The sequence below is a fragment of the Lynx rufus genome, unplaced genomic scaffold (genome assembly GCF_022079265.1).
Source record: "Lynx rufus isolate CCGP_SWC_20201006 ecotype Redwood Valley unplaced genomic scaffold, mLynRuf1.p SCAF_14, whole genome shotgun sequence".
Classification (NCBI taxonomy): Eukaryota; Metazoa; Chordata; class Mammalia; order Carnivora; family Felidae; genus Lynx; species Lynx rufus.
The window spans coordinates 38158542-38174331 of record NW_025814828.1 but is presented as its reverse complement, the minus strand read 5'-3'; the positions used below and the strand labels follow the sequence as shown (position 1 = coordinate 38174331).

The 15790-nt window shown below is 46.1% G+C and overlaps 1 protein-coding gene across 1 annotated transcript in view; it reads right to left on the bottom strand.

The window, feature by feature from the left end:
* The window catches only part of MAOA (monoamine oxidase A), a 67736-nt gene extending 53394 nt beyond the window's left edge, over positions 1-14342 (bottom strand). The window contains exon 1 of the mRNA XM_047076400.1: positions 14270-14342. Within this exon, the coding sequence (XP_046932356.1) occupies positions 14270-14342 (73 nt within the window). The remainder of the gene's footprint in view (positions 1-14269) is intronic.
* Positions 14343-15790: the final 1448 nt, after the last annotated feature.

Sequence of the window (15790 nt, the reverse complement as noted above, 5' to 3'; positions counted from 1 at the left end):
AAGGTCTTGGGAGTTTGAGGAGGGAAGACGTAAGTCACTGAGAAAAGTATGTCTTCTACGGTGCTGAATAAATGGGGTTCTGGTGTTTCGGTTTGTGTGTTTATTGTGAACGACACCCTGATGAGGAACTTCCACGACCACTGGAAGGTGAGAAAATACAGAATACGGAAAGAAAAGCAAGGTGCCATTAAAAAAAAAAAAAAAAAAAAAAGTTCTTTTTGAATAAGAACCAATAACTAAGTTTGAATAAATAACTCAGTCAGTCAAAAATAAAGCACAGGGGGGCGCCTGGGTGGCTCAGTCGGTTGAGCGTCCGACTTCGGCTCAGGTCATGATCTCGTGGTCCGTGGGTTCGAGCCCCGCGTCCGGCTCTGTGCTGACAGCTCAGAGCCTGGAGCCTGTTTCAGATTCTGTGCCTCCCTCTTTCTCTGACCCTCCCCTGTTCATGCTCTCTCTCTGTCTCAAAAATAAATAAATGTTAAAGAAAATTAAAAATAATAATAATAATAAAAAAAATAATAAAGCACAGGGAAATACTTGGGGTCCAGAAATGTAGCAACTGTGGCTGTTGATTTGAATGAAAAAAAATGAAGATGATGCCTGCTTCAAGATGTAAGTCTTAGATTCTACTCCTTAACTCTTGTTTTTTTAATTTGAGAGAGAGAGAGAGAGAGCACGCCCGCGAGTTGGGGAGGGGAAAATCTCAAGCAGGCTCCCCGCTCAGCACAGAGTCCAACGCGGAGCTTGATCCCATGACCCTGGGATCATGATGTGAGCGGAAATCAAGAGTTGGATGCTCAACCGATTGAGCCACCCAGGGACCTCCTTAGCTCTTTTTTTGTTCTTATTCTGTGTCTCACTGTGCATCCTACCCTCCATCACCACAGAACTCAATAATCACTTACAGAAAAAAAAAATCATATCACAACTACACAAATTAGCTTAAGGGCTTTGAGTTTATCTTTCAAAAACATTTATTGAGCTTTTTTTTTTTTTTGGTAAATGGGATGACACTGTTAGAAACAAAGTGTTTTTAACTATTTTTTTATTTCTTTAGGTAACCTCTACACCCGTGGGTCTCAAACTCACAACCCTGAGATCAAGAGTCACGTGTTCTACTGACTGAGCCAGCTGGAAGCCCCAGAAAAGAAAAGGTTTTTACGTCTGAAGGCAAGCCACCAAATACAGTATAGCTACTAGAAAATAGCTGCCATCTATCACCAGACAACGCAGTTACAATACCATTGACGATATTCCCCATGCTGTGCCTTTCAGCTCCGTGACTTACTCATTCCTTAAAAAGATTTTATAATCAAGTATTTTTTATTTTCATATTTGTTATGAAAGAGAAAATCTCATATTAAATCTATTTCATCTTGTTCTCAAGAAATATAGATTCGCCAGAGCTAAGAGCACTTTCATTCATTTCCCTATCATTTCATTGCCACATGGAATCTTGAGTGATAGAAGAGACTCGCCCCTGATCCAGCCCTCCAGCAACACACAGCCCCCACTCCCCCTGCCCAAGATAAGGAAAGGGTCTGATACCATGGTATGCTGCTAAGTGGTTAACAACCATCTCTGGGCTGGGGAGAGGGAGGGGGCCACCTGATTTGAACCATTTGGGTAGGCCTCTCCGGCCAGTAAAAGCTGGCTCCCACACACACTGTTAGAGCTAGAAACTCATGGCCTCAGATCAGAGAGGGGAGGGATGAAGTCAGGGAGAGGAGAGTGTCTGTTAAGTGTATGAGATTCATTGGGTTGTAAGGGATGGAGGGCCACCTTGGAAAGGTGTCCTAGACTCTCAGTTTCCCTAGTGTCGGAAGTCTCTGGTTCTCCCATGGTTCTTCCATGGAGGGAACGGTGGTTCTTCCCTCCATTTGAAGGAAGAGGTCTAAGGGGCATTGGCAAAATCCACCATCCCTCACGCCTGCACAGAGAGTTCTTTCTCTCCCCCATCTTGGCAAACCAAAATCCTTAGGCGCAAAAGAGCCCAGGACTCCCAAATGTCCTGTGGTTTTCCATGAGAGTACAGAGCCCCAAGAAGCTACATTCACAAAGAGTTTGGTAAGGACTTATCAAATAAATAAAGATCTGATCACTTTCTAAATGAAACAAAACAAAACCTGAACAACAGGAAAATCAGAGGATCAGGGCACAAGCAAATCTTTACCCACTTTGCACGTAAGTATTTTATTTTATTTTTAAATGTTTATTTTTTGAGAGACAGAGAGACAGAGTCCAAGTGGGGGAGAGGCAGAGAGAGACACACAGAATCCGAAGCAGGCTTCAGGCTCTGAGGTGTCAGCACAGAGAGCCCCAGGCGGGGCTCGAACTCACAAAACACAAGATAGTGACCTGAGCTGAAGTCGGACACTTAACTGACTGAGCCACCCAGGCGCCCCATGCGCTTAAGTATTTTAAATAGGAATGAGGACTTTGAAACAATTCCTCTTCTGATTTTTCTTCAATCGTTTGGGTTTTACACAACCCCAAATAAAATAGGTTAAAGGATGTATTAGAGAGGCTTAAAAAAAAAAAAAAGAAAAGCAAGTCTGCTAAAAGAACCCCTCGTGTGAGAGTTCAGGCAATTGTTAATGTTGGTTATTAGATCGGGAGAGCCTGGGTGAGATGGTGTATGCAGCCAGCCCCTGCTACCATGGCAACCACAAACCAAGCTCCAGCTTCTTAAAGGCACTGCTGTGGAAACTGTGTTCCTACAGATTGTTCACTGCTTCCAATGTCCTGAGAAGCAGGACCTCCCCAGAGAAATGGTATAGGGATGATTTAACGCGCACAGCACCTGGAGCAAGAATTAAGAGTCTCTGCAATGAAGCCTGCAAAGAGAAGGTCCATGCCTCCTGGGATATAAATCTGTTACCGTGGAACCCTAGCTTCACACTTAACCCCTGCCTCTTCTAAAATTTTTTTTTTTTTTTTTTTTGAGAGAGAGACAGAGCATGAGCAGGGAAGGGGAAGAGAGAGGGGGGCACACAGAATCCAAAGTAGGCTCCAGGCTCTGAGCTGTCAGCACAGAGTCCGATGGAGGCTCAAACCTACGAACTGCAAGATCATGACCTGAGCTGAAGTCAGGGGCTTAACTGACTGAGCCACCCAGGCGCCTTACCCCTGCCTCTTCTAACCTCACCAAGGGCCCTTCCCTTTACCTTCCTTCTTCAAGTACATTCATATGACTATTCTAGGAAAGAAAGAAATTCATCCATTTGATTCATGCCACCCTTTCCAGTTCAATTTCTGATTTTCCTTCCACAAGAAATGATCTGGTGTCTCCACTCCTTCACTAGAAAAAACCTTGAAATGTAACGTATTCCTGATGAAAAATGTCCAGGGACCCCGTGTTCAATACAGGCAAGTGTTTTAAATCTCCTGCCACACTCTGTCCCTGTTAGCCTGTTTGATGTTTCTTCTTAGCGCCCAGCACCACCTGGCAGTAGACATACAGCGTTTAGGTCACCCGCACTGGAATGAAACCCCTGAGAAAGTAGCGTCATTTAGGTGTCTCGAGGTCAATACATCTAAAACAGGACACTTGGTATTTCCCCCACAACTCATTCCTCCCCTGGCCCTTTGCAACTTCGCAAATGCCACCACCATTTAGTCAGCTGCTCTGATCAAAACTCTCAAAGCCATTTCTGAGCCTTCTCTTTTTGTCATATACCTCATCCATTCAAGTGGCAAGTCCTGTTAGACGTAGCCTCAAAATATGCTCTGAATCTGCCTGCTACCGACTGCAACCACAGTCACCCTTGTCTAAGCCATGGTAGGCTTCTGCCTTCATCCAAGGCACCTGACCTCTCGCCCAGAGATCTGACTCCTAACGGGTGTGTTAGGACCTTCCTGAGAACAGAAACGTGTTCTACGTCTTTGCATTCCTAGAATAGACCCTGCCATGTTGCAGGTGCTCAAATGCTCGTTGCAAAGACCAGAACAACCACACACCAAGAAAACAAAACCATGCTCACTTGGATGAGGGCAACAGGGAAGTTTCTAAGGCTTAGATTATATTTATCTTGAGCAACCAAGAAAGACTGACAAAGATAGGATGCCACATCATTTTAACGTTTATACCGAAATAAGTCAGCAGACTCCAAATACTAGTACATTTTCTTTTTTACTTTTTTTTTTTAATTTTCTTTTTTTTGAACGTTTATTTATTTTTGGGACAGAGAGAGACATAGCATGAACGGGGGAGGGGCAGAGAGAGAGGGAGACACAGAATCGGAAACAGGCTCCAGGCTCAGAGCCATCAGCTCAGAGCCTGACGCGGGGCTCGAACTCACGGACCGCGAGATTGTGACCTGGCTGAAGTCGGACGCTTAACCGACTGCGCCACCCAGGCGCCCCTCTTTTTTACTTTTTGTTTATATTTTTTTAATGTTCATTCATTTTTGAGAGAGTGCGCGTATGTGGGGGGCGAGGCAGAGAGAGAGGGGGATGGAGAGATCATGACCTGAGCTGAAGTCAGACATTCAACCAACTGAGCCACCCAGGCGCCCCATGAATACATTTTCTGGTCTCTGAACCAATATTGCACTTTTTAGCAACAGAGAACAGAGAATATCAGCGTACACACAAACTTGTCCCTGATACATGTAACCATTTCTTTCTATCTATCCATCCCTCTATCCATCTGTATTTTGTGTTTCCTTTCCGAGAAATAATTCTCTGCTTTTGCAAATGCCAAATCTTCTAATCCCCTTGATAAGCTAAAGAGACAGTACTGTCTCAAATGATAAGTAGATGAAAGCTAACAATTAACTTCAATTTGCCCTGAATTCGACAGACTGGTTGTCTAGACAGTCTTAATTTATTTGATTATTGTCCAGCATTCATCTTCCCTTTAGATAAATGGATCTCACCCGAGTTAGGGAATGCAATTATCCCTTAATTCATTACCCGCCCCATTCTTTCACTGAAACTTAAAAAATCCACACCAAAGACCCTCCACACTGCTGTCCTTAGATTCTGCACCCCGGGATGCACTGTGGTTTCAAGCAATAGTTTCCAAGATGTTTTATAGAACACTACTCTTCAAGACGCTCCAGGGAAAAGTATCAATGTTCCTGGATGTTGGGACAGGCCATTTCTCCTTCTGGGATATGTGTGACACACACTGGCATATTAAAGACCTAATAAGTCCTGCAGTGAAGAGACCTGTTTGACTCCGCATTTGTCCACCTTCTGCCTTTAAGACAACAACAACAACAACAACAGCAACAACAAAACCCTATTGGGAAACACACTTTGGGAAAGCTGGTTTCATCTGTCAGAAGACTGTCCAAATATTTACAGTAATAAACTCCCCTGGGCAAGGACCCAGGTAAGCAATGCCTACAACACAACAAGCTAAGCGTTTTGAAGCAAAACTTTAGTACAGCTATGGCTTATGCTCTGGTTCTCCTGGTTCTTCCTCTTAATTGCTAAAAGTGATATTTTTCTTGGGGCGCCTGGGTGGCTTGGTCGGTTAAGCGTCCGACTTCGGCTCAGGTCATGATCTCACCGCCCGTGAGTTCGAGCCCCGCGTCGGGCTCTGTGCTGACCGCTCAGAGCCTGCAGCCTGTTTCAGATTCTGTGTCTCCCTCTGTCTCTGCCCCTCCCCTGTTCATGCTCTGTCTCTCTCTGTCTCAAAAATAAATAAACGTTGAAAAAAAAATTTTTTTAAAGTGACATTTTTCTTCAACTTTCACATTCAACATCACCTAGGAATGTGAATAGTGTGTGTCCCATACTAAATTTTTAAAGTTAACTTTCTATTATTCAGCAAGGTGATCTCTGGCCCAGAGAATTCTTACATAACCACACGTTTGGACTCTTGGACTGAAGGCTCCGAGGACAATAAAAAGTATAGTCAAACATCAGCTCACTGAAGCTTTAGAAGCAATGCTCCAAAGCAAGAAAACATAAATTTTGCTCACAGCATGTACTGAGCCACTCAATCGACAGATATGTATTGAATGAATGAATGAATGAATGAATAAGTGAATGAACAAATACATGCAGGTGTGCCAAGAAAAAGGTCTTGAATTTAAGCCACCATTCCCAGCAAACTCATTTAATCTGGAAATGGCCACCTTTAACAGTTATCTTTAGTATGTCAACTATACTTCAATTAAAAAAAAAAATGGGGGAGCCTGGATGGCTCAGTTGGTTAAGCATCTGACGGCTCAGGTCATGATCTCACGGTTTGTGAATTCAAGCCCCGTGTCGGGGTCTATGCTGACAGCTCGGAGCCTGGAGCCTGCTTCAAATTTTATGTCTCCCCTTCTCTCTGTCCCCCCATGCTCATACTCTGTCTCTCAATAATAAACAAATGTTAAAAAAAATTTTTTTTTAATGTTTTGGCACACCCGGCTGGCGGAGTCAGAGAAGTGTGCAATCTTGATCTTGGGGTTGTGGGTTTGAGCCCCATGTTGGGTGTAGAGATTACTTAAAGATAAAAATCTTCTAAAAAATGTTTTAAACACAAAAGAGGGGCGCCTGGGTGGCTCAGTCGGTTAAGCGGCCGACTTCAGCTCAGGTCGCGATCATGCAGTTCGTGGGTTTGAGCCCCGCGTCGGGCTCTGTGCTGACAGCTCGGAGCCTGGAGCCTGCTTCTGATTCTGGGTCTCCCTCTCTCTCTGCCCCTCCCTTGTTCATGCTCTGTGTCTCAACAGTAAATAAATGTTAAAAGAATAATAATAAATGTAAATGTTCATGAAGCAGTAACATGCCACGTAATATATTCTAAAATGTTAATTACAGTGAAACAATAGTCACAAAGTTTCAGAGCATCAAGCATTAAAGTAAAGCAATAGGAAAGTTCACTGCAGTTCTATGACTAGGCCTATAAGGCCAGCCCAGTGAAGTGGGGTATGGAAGCGGTACTGCCCTAGCAGTCGATATTTTAGGGGTCCAAGGTCAAGTTATGCCAATAAGAATTTTGTGGCACTTGGTAGTTCACTTCATCCCTCTGAGCCTCGGTTTGGTCCCTGTGAGCCCTTACAGGCTGCAATTCTGTGACCCTTGAACATGGTTAATATGTAATAAACTCAACTCTCAAAGCTTATCGTCTGATTTTTATGTTCCTATTGACACTCTTACCTAATCAATTGATTAACTATTGCTATAAAGTGGGGTTTTATTTACTTTGGCTTAGCAGCAACTCCAAAAGGGCTTTGAAACAAGGCTCAGAGAAGTCATGGAGAAGGTGTGAATGAACATGTGTAAGGGAGCCCCAGACCCTGATTTTAGTGTAGGATGTAGGGGCGCCTGGGTGGCTCAGTTGGTTGAGCAGCCGACATCGGCTCCGGTCATGATTTCACCATTGTGCGTTCGAGCCCCGCGTTGGGCTGTCTGCTGGCAGCACAGGGCCTGCCTCGGATCCTCTGTCTCCCTCTCTCTCTGTCCCTCCCCTGTTTGTACTCTCACTCTCAAAAGTAAATAAAACGTTTAAAAATAATTTTTACAAAAATTTACCGTAGGATGTCAATATGAGAGATCATGCAAACCATTTCCAGAATACAACATGGAATTAAAAACAGGTTGAGGATGAGTCCAAACCAGAAAGCTGCAGAGACAGTTAGGAAAACTACTAATTTCTAAAAGAGATGCTGGAAGAGACATCACATATAACATAATCCAACTTACTCCAACCTCTAATTTTATATATGACAAAACCACAGTTTAAAGATTTTAAACTATGCCCTGGGGGTTCCTGGCTGACTCAGTAGAGCGTGCGACTCGATCTCGGGGTCGTTGAGTTCGAACCCCACGCTGGGTGTAGAGATTATTTAAAATTTTTTCTTTAAATGTTAAAAAAATATATTTTAAGGTGCCCTAGTTCATAATGCTAAATGACAACATAATAAGGAACACATCGTCAATGTGGCAATCTCAATTCCTGGCAAACCTGTATTTTTCACAATAAAGGAAAAAAGAAAAAAACAGTCCTAACGATCAACTTGTCTCAAACCTTACAAGAGTTAAAAACGTACCAAAATTTCTTTTGGCTGATCTTGTGCAGTTCTCATCACTCAGACATAAAACGAAAGGGAGCTGTCATTATGAAATCTATCCATTTCATACGTGCAAGTGTAAGTGTTCAAATGGACGCTAATTGGATGTCTACACTCTTGCGAACCCCTGCATGTGATAGAAAACCACAACAGGACCTCAGGCTTTCTGGGTACACCTGTAAAATATGTGTATGTCACACCTGCACAAGAACGGTATGACCCATATTCGCCACTAACGGACTTCCGCATTTCCTACTTCAAAAAATCAGAACGCAAATTTTCTTGAATTCTTTGTTTAACATCAAAAAAGTTTCTAAAGTGAAAGCATCCTAGTGAATTTTTGAGGGGAAAAAATGCAAAAGAGAGGCAAAGAAGGGTCCAGAAATGCAGAAGAAAAATCAACGCTCAGTTTGCGCTGAACCTCAGAGTATCTAAATAACTAAGGTGCCCAAAATAAGCCGCATTTTTAAAAATGTTTTTCTTAATCACTACAGAACCACAAGGATGTGCTGCCAAGTTCTGGGTTAAAATGGCAGAAATGCTCTCCGCAGAACTGACTCTTCACGGCGATGTATTTCAGCAAGAAGGCAAATTGTGGTATGTCTCAGAGGATGGGAAGGACCCAGTCCCTGCTGATTTTACACAACACCGAGTTCTGGGTGGCTAGTGCTCTCTATTCTTTTAAAACAATGGATTTTTTTAAATTTCTTTTTTTAATTTACATCCAAGTTAGTTAGCATATAGGGCAACAACGATTTCAGGAGTAGATTCCTTAGTGCCCCTTCCCCATTTAGCCCATCCCCCCTTCCTCAACCCCTCCCGGAACGCTGTTTGTTCTCCGTATTTAAGAGTCTCTTACGTTTTGTCCCCCCTCCCTGTTTTTATATTAGTTTTGCTTCCCTTCCCTTATGTTCATCTGTTTTGTGTCTTAGAGTCCTCATATGAGTGAAGTCATATGCTATTTGTCTTTCTCTGACTAATTTCACTTAGCATAGTACCCTCTAGTTCCATCCACGTAGTTGCGAATGGCAAGATTTCAAAAATACAAGGAAGTTCCGCTACTCAGACACTAGTTGGAAAGATCTCTTTCTACATGACACTTAAAAATTTCAACAAGCATGCAGAAACTACCTACCCCGGACTATCCAGCATTATCACTTGGAAACTTATCTCTCAAGGTCCCAAGACTTTGTTCACATTCATGCCATTAATATTTCTCTCACTGTATGAATGTCAATTACGCTCTTCCTTGATTACTTCTAAAAAGAGGACCAGGCACCTTATGGGCGGAGAAACTACTTACTCATCGTCATCCCTCTTTCCCCGTGATCTTGCCATCGCCTGGCATATGGAATAGAGGCTCCCAAAGGGCTTGGAGGAGTCCAGGCACACAAGGAGTTGCTTTGAGGGGCAGAGCATTCCCCTTCCCTAGACGTGTTCAAAGCTACAGCCAGACCATCGCTAAGGAGATGCCGTCAAGAGGATTAAAATCTTAGGGGATTGGACTGGACTGCCTTTCCAAAAACCCTTTGGCCCAAAGACTCTGAAGTAAACAATGTCCCCTGGAGATGGGCTTTTTTTTTGTTGTTTTTTTCTTTTCCTTTTTTCTTCCCCTTAAAGAAAGCCAACTCAGAAATGCTCAGTTCAGGGCAGATTTTTAAATCTTACCCTGCTTCGTTTCTGCCATCTGCTCTCTCTCTGTCAGCTCCTGAGTAAAAACTAGCATCTATAGTCAAGGACTGAATTGCCACAGTTAAAATAACATCAAGAGGGTCGCCTGGGTGGCTCTGTCGGTTAAGTGGCCGACTCTTCATTTCGGCTCAGGTCATGATCTCACGGGCCGTGAGTTCGAGTCCCACATCAGGCTCCGCGCTGATGGTGCAAAGGCTGCTTGGGATTCTCTCTCCCCCTCTCTCTGCCCCTCCACCGCTCACACGCTCTTTGTCTCAAAATAAAAAAATAAACTTGAAAAAAAAATGACATCAAGAAATACACATAGAGACAGAAAATGAGTGTAGATTGTTAGAGAGGACAAGCACTAATAAATAGAGAAAATCAAGGCCAGCCAGGGTGGTCACGGAAAGGGTCACGAGTCAGGTGACGAGGAATGGATAGGATGTAGGCAGTGAGAGAGAAGCACTTCCATGTTAAGAAACACAAAAACAAAGCTCAACTCCATGCTGGGGGCAGTGGGAAATGCTACTTGTCCAACAAAGTGGGGCCAGATAATTGGGGATGCAGTGGGGAGTTTGAGAGGCTGGGAGTAGACCAGGGAAGGTCTTGAGCAGAAAAGCAAGGTGATGAAAGAAGTGTTTTTAAAAAAAAGCAAGTCTGGAGGCGCCTGGAGGGCTCCATTGGTCAAATGGCAGACTCTTGATTTCGGCTCAGGTCATGATCTCATGGGTTCAAGCCCCCACATCGGGCTCCACGCTGATGGTATGAAGCCCACTTGGGGTCCTCTTTCTCTCCATCTCTCTGCCCCTCCCCCGCTCATGCTCTCTCTGTCTCTCTCAAAAATAAATAAATTAAAAAAAAAATCAAGTCTGGTTATGGAATGAATAAGCCACAGGGATGAAAGGCAGAGTATATGGAATATAGTCCATGGTACTATAATGGCAACGTAATGGGGCAGATGGTAGCTACACTTGGGGTGAGCACAGTGTGAAGTACATACAGACTTGTTGAATCACCAAGTTGTACACCTGAAACAAATGTAACATTGTGGGTCAACTCTGCTCAAGTTAAAAAAAAAAATCAACTCTGGGAGAACACTGCAGGATGGACATGAAAGGAAAACCCAAAGTAAAGGGTGGCCACTGGAAAGACGGTCGTAACTTGGAGAGCTGAAGGCGTCCAGGGTCTATTCTGGGGACGGGGGAGTCACTGGGAATGGAGAAGAGGAAGAGCCCAAATAAGGAATTGAAGGTGGAGCCAAGAAGTGAGGGAGACAAGCTGGGCTGAGACCGCAAGGAGGCTTTTGGACATGATGAATACGAAGTAAGAAGAGGACACTCAAGTGTGAAATATCCAGCAGCAGATAAGCTGTAGAACAGGAGCTGAGAGAACGAAACAGACCCCAATTAGAGACTTAAGAGCGTTCTATAGATAAATCTGAAGTCCTAGAATGAGAAAGAGAAGGGAGAGAGTGCATAAGAGCCCAAAAGTGACCAACAACGGAAACTCGGGGCCATTTCAAAACTAGAAGTTCACAAGAATATGGGCACATGAAAGGAACAGAAAAGGAGCGATCAGTGTGGGATAAAAAATTCAGGATCCTAGTGTCACAAAATGAAAGGAGTTTCAAGAAGGACTTGGTGACAGATGATGGATGACACATAAGGGCCAGAGCATGCTAAACGTACCATTATACTGCTTACAAATGAGCAGGTGGGTTTTCCCATCTCCACTAGTGACATAGTAGATACAATTATGTAATTGATTAGTGGACAGAAAAAGGGGTTTTGTGGCTATAAGACATGCTCTGTTTTATGTTGTTTTTTTTTAATGACAAAAGAGAGCTATATTAAGATCCTGTCATTCTGTTACTATAGATTGATTTTGAGGAATGTCATTTGGAATTTGTACTCTTCTGGGAGCTGCTTTGTTACAGATGCTAAGTATTAAGTATTGGCCATGTATTGTAAGTGTGTGAGTAGCATATTAAAGTGTGCAAGTCCTGACAAAAGCTGTAAGAAATATCCCAAAGCATTTAAAAACTGATAGAGGGATTATTAAGTAACTCATGGGATTTTGCCAGGCCCACACAAAGATTATGCTTCTGGTATCTCAAGAGCTCTTGGGAAGTAATGCCTCTTACCTCCTCATGAAATACCCAGTCTGCGTGCAGGGTTTATCCTGAACCAGACTTGCACCTCCTTTTATTTTAGTTGTGAACCATCTGGGAAGCCACCAGAGCCGGAATGCAATGTCTCTGGCCAGTTTTGGTGTTAAAAATCACTCAAATCCAGGGCACCTGGGTGGTTCAGTGGGTTGAGCGTCTGTGGCTCAGGCCATGATCTCGTGGTTCATGAGCCCTGCACGGGGCTCACGGCTGTCAGGGCAGTGCCCGCTTCAGATCATCTGTTGCCTTCTCCCTGTCCCTCCCCTGCTCGCACTCTCTGAATGACACAAAGAAATTAACAGTCACTAGTGACTACAGACAGATCCAGGTTTTGAGGGGCCTGAAGCTTATATTACTTGCATGCTTTTTTCTAAGAAAAAAAGAATGCCACGTTACCAACACAAGACTCAGCATGAAGCTATTTATTCGGAATGAGAGCCAGAAGGCACCTGCAGCTGTAAGGCCATAAAGCATGAGGGTCACCACCTACACGGTAAGTCCACCTCTGCTCAAGACCACCTACTGGGAGTAAGGTGCGGACAGGGAGAAAGCAGGTAATCAGGCAGAGGGAAAATGAAAGACGAAATGCTCCTTAAGGAATACTGGAGCACAGAACAAGAAAAGGACAAAGATAAAATCCCAGAAAGAAGTTCGAATTGCAAAATCAATGGGAGATGGGAGATGGGAGAAGAGAGAGAAATAATCAATTTACTTTACAAGGCCACACTATCAGAATATTTATTTCCTAGTGATCACCAATCACATTGCTTCTAGGAGGCTTGCATAGGAGCACCAGGTTTTTGGAAACAACCGTTCTCTTCATTGCAGGCACTCAGAGAGTGGTTGTTGAATGAACGAATGAATGAATGAATGGAAACAAGAGAAATATAGTTCTTTTTCTTACTCGCCACCAGGGTCTGCTTTCCTCCGATGCTCCAACATACATGCATGTTTTTTTTGGCACTGGCTGGAGTTGTCAAAGCAGCAGCTCAGGCCAACCTCTTCTCTGGTGTTTCAGACTGTTGATCCTCAACAGACCAAGTCAAAAGCTATCTCCACCCAAAATTAATTTGTAAGCATGTTCAGAGTCTCCCCAAAAGAATTATACACAAAAATGGCTACTGTGGGGCTACCAGACTTACTCCCTTCCACCTTCTTTCTCCCTCTTCCTATATCAAATTCTGCAGATATATTTCAGAAATTAACACCTTCCCGCTCCTGGGCAGATTCACGCGGGATTTTAGCTAGGGCTGAAACACAATTCCTAAATTTCAAATATTTTACCAATTATGACAGCCTAAGTGACAATTTAATATATCAGTCATGATGAGATTTCCAGGAAAATACTGGCAAGCCTCATGCACCACTCGGTCAGCTGCAAAACCAAGACAGGACCGGGCGAACCCAGGCTCACCAGCTCCACACAGGACAAGATTCAGATGGTGGGAGTGCTTATAAAAGACACAATCAGCCTCTGCTTCAGAAAGGGATTCCCTTTGGGCAATAAATGCCCTACACTTTCCTGCAAGCTCTAAGAAATGGTGGGAGTTACGTTCAACCTAAAAGCCCATCCTCTTCTTAAAAAAGAAATATTGGGGCGCCTGGGTGGCTCAGTCGGTTAGGTGTCGGACTTCGGCTGGGTCATGATCTCGGGGTTTGTGGGGCTCCAGGGTTCCAGCCCCAGGTAGGGCTCTGTGCTGACCGCTGGGAGCGTGAAGCCCCCTTTCGATTCTGTGTCTCCTTCTCTCTCTGCCCCTCCCCCACTGGCACTCTGTCACTCTCTCTCTCCCCTTCAAAATAAACATTAAAAAAAAACGATTCTTCCTTCCTCTTCACTCACCAAATTTTCTAAAGAAAAGTGCTTGGAGAAGAGTAGAACTGGAATAACTCTATTACTACCTCCATAGTACAAAAATCCGAACACTGATGTCCTGTTTAGGGCAAAGGACATGAAATGAGTGAATCAAAGCAGCCGCCACCTCAGGGATTAGAAGTAAAGGTCTTAACTGGAAAAAAAAAAAAATGATTTCGCCACTTTCTGGCTAAGTGATTTGACCTCTGGAAAGTTATTGAAAAGTCTCCAGACCTCAGTTATTTGGTTTTGTAAAATGGGGGCGAATATAGTACCCGTCTCCCAGGATTGAGAAAATGCAAGTAACGTACTGAATTTAACTGCACAGCAAAAGCTAGTTAAATGTTAGTATTTAATTGTAGTAGTAAAATTTTTGTTCTGCCTCCCCCAGTTCACACCACAGGCAAAACTGGCCCAACCCCCGCGCTTGCAGGATCCGGGGCCGGGCACTGTTGCACACCAGCATGCACAAAAGAGACCCCCAAACGCCGCGGCGTTACTGCAAGCCCCCACCCCAGGCCGGCCAGGGCCCCTCAGGTTACCGCTACGGCCCACACTGACCTGAGATGCCGCCTCCTATCACGACTACGTCGAACATGTGGCCCGCGACACTCGCCTTCTCCCGACTCGCCATGCTCTGATTGAGACTCTCCCGGGGCGTAGGTATAGAAGTGGGGCCAGTCAAGGGCGGGGCGGACCCTTCTACCGACTCTCGGGGGGAGGCCAGGGGCGGAGTCGATTCTTCCACGGACACCCGAGTGGAGCCGGGCACTGGGGGCTGGGCGGATCCTTGTCCCGACGCTCGCGAGGAGTCCGAGCTCGGGACCGGTCCCTGCTGCGAACCTCGGGGGGAGCCGGGCACTGAGGGCTGGGCGGATCCTTGTCCCGACGCTTGGGAGGAGTCCGAGCTCGGGACCTTTCCCTGCTGCGAACCCCGGGGGGAGCCGAGCATTGAGGGCGGGGCTGTCTCTTGCACCGACGCTCCGGAGACGTCAGAATACCGGACAGATCGTTGCAGCGAACCCCGGGGGGAGCCGGGCACTGGGGGCGAGGCGTTCTCTTGCACCCACGCTCGGTAGAGGTCTAAGTACGGGACAGATCGTTGCAGCAAACCCCGGGGGGAGCTGGGCACTGAGGGCGAGGGGGTCTCTTGCACCCACCCTCCGGAGGCGTCGGGGTACGGGACAGATCCTTGCAGCGAACCCGGGGGGGAGCCGAGCACTGGGGGCGAGGCGGTCTCTTGCACCCACGCTCGGTAGAGGTCTAAGTACGGGACAGATCGTTGCAGCAAACCCCGGGGGGAGCTGGGCACTGAGGGCGAGGAGGTCTCTTGCATCCACTCTCCGGAGACGTCGGGGTACGGGACAGATCCTTGAAGCGAACCCCGGGGCGAGCCGGGCCCTGAGGGCGGGGCGCTCTCTTGCACCCACGCTCGGTAGATGTTAGTGTACAGGACAGATCCTTGCAGCGAACCCCGGGGGGAGCCGGGCACTGAGGGCGGGGCGCTCGCTTGCACCGACGCTCCGGAGACGTCGGAGTACCGGACAGATCTTTGCAGCGAACCCCGGGGGATGCTGAGCACGGAGGACGGGGCGGACCCTTGCAACAACTCTACAGTGGAGTCCGAGAGCTGGGCGGATGCGTCTACTGACACTCGGGGAAAGCCAGCTACTGGGAACCGCAAGGACCTGTGCTGTGACACTAGAGGGGAGTTAGGTGTGGGAGGTCCTTGCACCGAACTCCGGAAGGAGCCTTGCACTGAGGGCCGGGCCAACCTTTGTGCAGACTCCTGGAGAGTGTTACTGGGTGGAGGAGGTGCTGGTGTAGATACCCTGAGGAAGCCGGGTGTCACGGGCGGGTCGGACCCTTCCATCGACTCTGGGGAAGAGTTATTGGTTATAGGAGGTCCTGGCACTGATACCCGGGGGTAGCCGCGCCCTGCGGCCAGGATGGATTCTGATACCGACACTCGGATGGAGTCTGAGGGCGGGGCGGGGGCTGGTACCGATCCCCGACCGCTGCTGGCGTCCGGGTCGGATGCTGGGGCGGCCCTCTCGGCGGTGCTCAAGCGGGTAGCAGACT